This window comes from Oryza sativa, chromosome 5, assembly GCF_034140825.1.
Source record: "Oryza sativa Japonica Group chromosome 5, ASM3414082v1".
Lineage (NCBI taxonomy): Eukaryota > Viridiplantae > Streptophyta > Magnoliopsida > Poales > Poaceae > Oryza > Oryza sativa.
In genome coordinates this window covers 26897870-26902421 of record NC_089039.1, presented here as the reverse complement: position 1 = coordinate 26902421, position 4552 = coordinate 26897870, and the positions used below count along the sequence as shown (strand labels likewise).

The window sequence follows — 4552 nt, the reverse complement described above, 5'->3', positions numbered from 1 at the left end:
GCAATGCCTATTTGCCTAGTAGCACTGCATTGAACCTCATAGTCGTCATAGGAATGGCAGTACACTGGTGTTGCAAAATTGGACATCAGATAATTCGTTGAAGACAAACTCAAAGTCTACTGAGAAGACCTATACCAGTCAATAGTTTCTTGGTGACAAAAATTGCAACTAAAATTTTCATTCAATATTAAATATAAGTCCGTTTGATCAGAGTAGCAATTTTTTGGGGTTTTAAACTTATAGTCTCGTTAGAAAGAGGAGGCGAAGGAGAGGAAGAAGACGAAACCAACCAGCAGAAAAGAAGCAACATACTCTTTTCGTTAAAAAAACAAACCTATCTAGGACTAGATGAGACTATCCAGATTCGTTGTAGATTTATATTTTTTTAGATAACATATAGATAGATCTAGGGTTTATAGGGGGTTTACTGTTGCGTGAACAGTGAGGAGGGGAGAAGGAAGAGAGGACACGGTATCTGTAGCCGCGGGGAACATGAAGGAAGGAAGAAGGTGGTGGAGAGGAGAGGGCAGAGAGGACACAGTCATCAGTACCTTGTTGGCGGCTTTGCCAGTGGGGAACTGTGGGATCAATCAGGCCGGCCACCTGAAAATTCCTTGGGATCGCGGCGCGGAAGGGAACGATATGATGAGTCGCGAGCCGGACCAGGATGAGGAAATCTCTATTCCTCGGGCAGCGGGGGAGTCTAGTTCGCGAGAGTTCGTTTGACTCGAACGCACTCTACCAGATAACTGCTGCATACCTGCGAGCGTGTACGTGTGTCACGTAATTAGCATCTAACAGTATTAGCGTAGCGTGTAATTAGGAGTATCTGGCCGCAAACCAATCACTAGGAAATCTCAGCTCCATCCATGCATGCATATCTCTGGCAGCTGAAAAAATTAGTACACCTCCGCGTAATTACCATGGTATTTAATGTACTAATTAATAGCATAACTTTACATTCAGTAATTTCTATCCAAAGTTTTAAACTTGCCGTTTTAGATAAAAGCCTCTTGATTTTTTTTAAAAAAATATATACTCATAAATTTTGTACAGAAATAATACTTTATACTCATAAAATTTACCTAGGAAATAAATTCTATTAGGAAACTTTCTTATGTAATTAAAACAATCTACACATGGGATTAAAAAAGTTAAAAATTTTAAGATTAAACATGAAAAATATTCTATTAAGAAACTTTCTACGTGAAAAATATTCTATTAAGAAATTTTGTACATGAATTATTCTATTAGGAAACTTTCTACATGAAAATTATTCTATTAGGAAAGTTTCTACATAAAAAATAATAGTTTATATTCATAATTCTACATAAAAAATAATAGTTTATATTCATAAAATTTATACATGAATATTTTATATGAGGAAACTTTCTACAAGAATTAAAAAAATTCTACCAACCGGATTTTATTAATTATACACGATATGCACACTTTTATTTATATGATAAAAACTATAATTATGGTAACATCTGCATGGAAAATTATTCTATATACGGAAACATGCATGTCATATCTAGCTTACCTTCATTATGTGCTGGAATTATGTATGTGACGGGAAAAATTTCCACCTCATCAGGAAAAAAGAAGGAAAGTCAGAAATGGAAATATATAGCCGGCCCAACGGACACCTTCGCCGGATTAGGAGTTAGCGAACGTTCGCTAACTAACCATTTCGCCGAAGGACTCCTCTAAACCCGAAAAACAGATATCGTTCACCCTCAACTTTCAATACTGGACAAATTACCCCCCTCAACCCAAATCCAGAGCGGTTTTGCCCTACGTGGCGTACACGTGGCAATTTAGTCAGTATTTTATTTATTAAAAAAATGTTGGACCCACCTATCATACTCCTCTTTCTCTCTCTCTCTCTTCTCTCTCTCTCGCTCTTCCTCTCTCTCCCGGCATACGCACTGCGGTGCGGGGATGGCGGCCGATGGTGGGTGGGGGCGGTTGGTGCGGACGGTGGTGGAGAGGGACGCGGAGGAGGCGGCGACGGCGAACTCGGCGGCGCGGTCGACTGCGCCAATCATGAAGAAATCATGAAACATCCCCCCGCCCCCTCCCCCCAAAAAAAAAAGAAATCATGAAGAAACAGGACAATCTGCAAGTGCCAATCTGTAATATTTCAACACAGTTGAAATGTACACATTTAAAACTTAACTACAACTTAAAGAAATGCTTGAATTGAAGTGCAAATTGAGGAGAATAAAGTGTAGCTGAATGCATTGAGTCACATGAAGAACAACACTGAACCAGCAGTAATTCATTTATAGCATTTCTTCACTAACGAATCTTATTCCTGCTTCACCCGCTTACACCACAAATTAACAGATGCAGGCCATTCTATCTACCAATCAGCACCAGTTTCAACATGAGAACACCATTGAACACAGTAAGAAGAAACAAACGACACAACTGTAGATCAAGGCATGGAACTAATTAGGACAAATGTTGCCGAAAACCTGTCATCGAATCGATCTCAAGGGAGAATCCAAACCGGAGGCGAGTCGATCGACGGGCCTCGCGCCGGGAAGCAGCGGTCCACATGGGGACTTGGTGATTTCGACCATTTGCCGTTGTCGCTGCAGCGGTACGGCAGTTCGTCTGCATCACGATCGAACGCCATGATCGGCTTGCGGAAGCTCCGGTCATCCAAGAAGTAGACGCCCTCCTCCATGCCGGAGTACCTGTCGCCCGCCTCGTAGGATCTGGAGCAGCCTCGTCCGACGAACAGCATCCGGCCTTCGAGCTTGTCCAGCTCGCTCCAGTAGTACTGAAACTGAAACATGCCATTGTAGAGCGGCTCGTCCTCTTCGCCATTGTTGAGCTTTTTCTTCCGGAACACCCGGAACGCCGACGTCGGCAAGTGCTGACGCCCACTGGTCAACTTGACGACCATGAGCAGATTCTTGCGGGACTCCACGAGGTAGCGAGCAAGGACAGTCTCGTTCTTGTCGTGGACGCGCGGCTGGAAGAACATGCCTACCGGGACGAGTTCCACGCCATATTCTTGGAAGACCGGTCGTTCTTCACACGCAAGGATGTGTTCCCCTCGGTCGAGGAAAAGGAAGGCTCCACCATAGAATATGAGGTCCTCCATTGGTGGCCTAAACCAATCCGCCTCTCGATTCATCCCTTCCCAGAACGGCGGTAAGACCATATCATCGCCGATGCGCCAGAACGCAACATGCTGCTCTGCGTGGCCGGGGAAGGGAAAGTATTCGAGGAAGCCGGCGACGATGCATCCCTGTTCAGTTGGCTTGCAGGAGAGGGTGGCGGCGACGATGGCCATCTTGCGGTAGTACCAATGCTGTGGTGACGGATACACTACCACTGCTCCGAAGCGGATCCGATTGGGGAGGTTGAAGTAATGAAAGTTGTTGAGGTTGACGAGGACATGGTCTTGAGCCACTCGACGCGGGTACTCTTGAGCTTGATTTCCTTGTCCATCAACGGCGAGGAAGACCCATTCCCCGTCGTACGAGCCGAAGTAGCGCGCGCGGTGCGCGCCGCGCGGGACGAGGAAGGGGTGGGTGCGGAAGCCGCTGAGGGCGCAGGAGAAGGTAGGCGGCCGGCCGCCGGCTCTCGGGAGGAGGAGCCACGGGAGTGGCGGAGGCGGCGCCGGGGCCCTGACCCTCCGGAGCGCCACGCGCCAGGAGTGGCAGATGCGACTCATGCGGCGGCGGTCGATCTCGCACGGGATGCGGCGGACGACCTCGTACAGGACGTCGTCGTCCGCCGCCGCCCATGGCCGCCGAGGCCGATCAGCCATTGGAGAAGGGAGGGGTTCTCGTGGAGGTTAGGTTAGGGATTCCGCGGCGAATGGCACGAGATGGATGGGGGAATTGGGGACTCGACGAGGAAGACGACGGTTTAAATGCTGGGAGACGAGACGAACGTTAGTTCGATTCCATTTTGCTTCTGGAAGCCGCGGAAATCCGGGAGCGGGCTGCTTTGACGTGAGCCCACCTTTCTTGGCTCGCCTCTTGGATGGGCCGAAATTTATCCGGCCCATATATGTAAAATGGCCTGGATTTTAGTGTAAATTCTGGGCCCACGATATGCTAAGATCGTCGGCTTCCTAATAGGCCCATTGGTTGCTTAGAGTTTCCCGGTCTCTAATCCGACCTGCTTACAGATAATCCGATCGATGTGGTGCAGTGTGATGATGATATTAGGAGCACATTTTTTTTTTGAAAGGAGGGCAAAAGCTTTGCCTCGTATATTAATAGAGGAGTAGGAAAACAAGAGAAAATATGTACAGGGTCAGCCAAAAGCCAACCCGCAAACGGAAAAAAAAACACTAGGTGATATCTCCCAAAATTCCAAACTCCTGTAGCTTTGTCGCTCCAGCTTTAACCTAGGCTCTCCCTCCCTCTTTGATTTTTGCTATAACTGAGGCAGGGGTGGAGGCTGTGCTCCGAAAGATTCTTGCATTACGCTCCCTCCAAATCTCCCAGGACACAAGCATCAGTAGAGTTCGCAGAGGGGCTCGTGGAGTATTAGGGGATTCAGCAACAAAGTTCCACCA

At 47.1% G+C, this 4552-nt stretch overlaps 1 protein-coding gene across 1 annotated transcript; it reads right to left on the bottom strand.

Annotated features, from left to right (window-relative positions):
* Positions 1-2281: 2281 nt before the first annotated feature.
* Positions 2282-3862, bottom strand: LOC107281000 (uncharacterized). The gene has a single exon (XM_015783187.2). It carries the CDS (start codon positions 3791-3793, stop codon positions 2501-2503), a length of 1293 nt encoding a protein of 430 aa, XP_015638673.1. The 5' UTR covers positions 3794-3862; the 3' UTR covers positions 2282-2500.
* Positions 3863-4552: the final 690 nt, after the last annotated feature.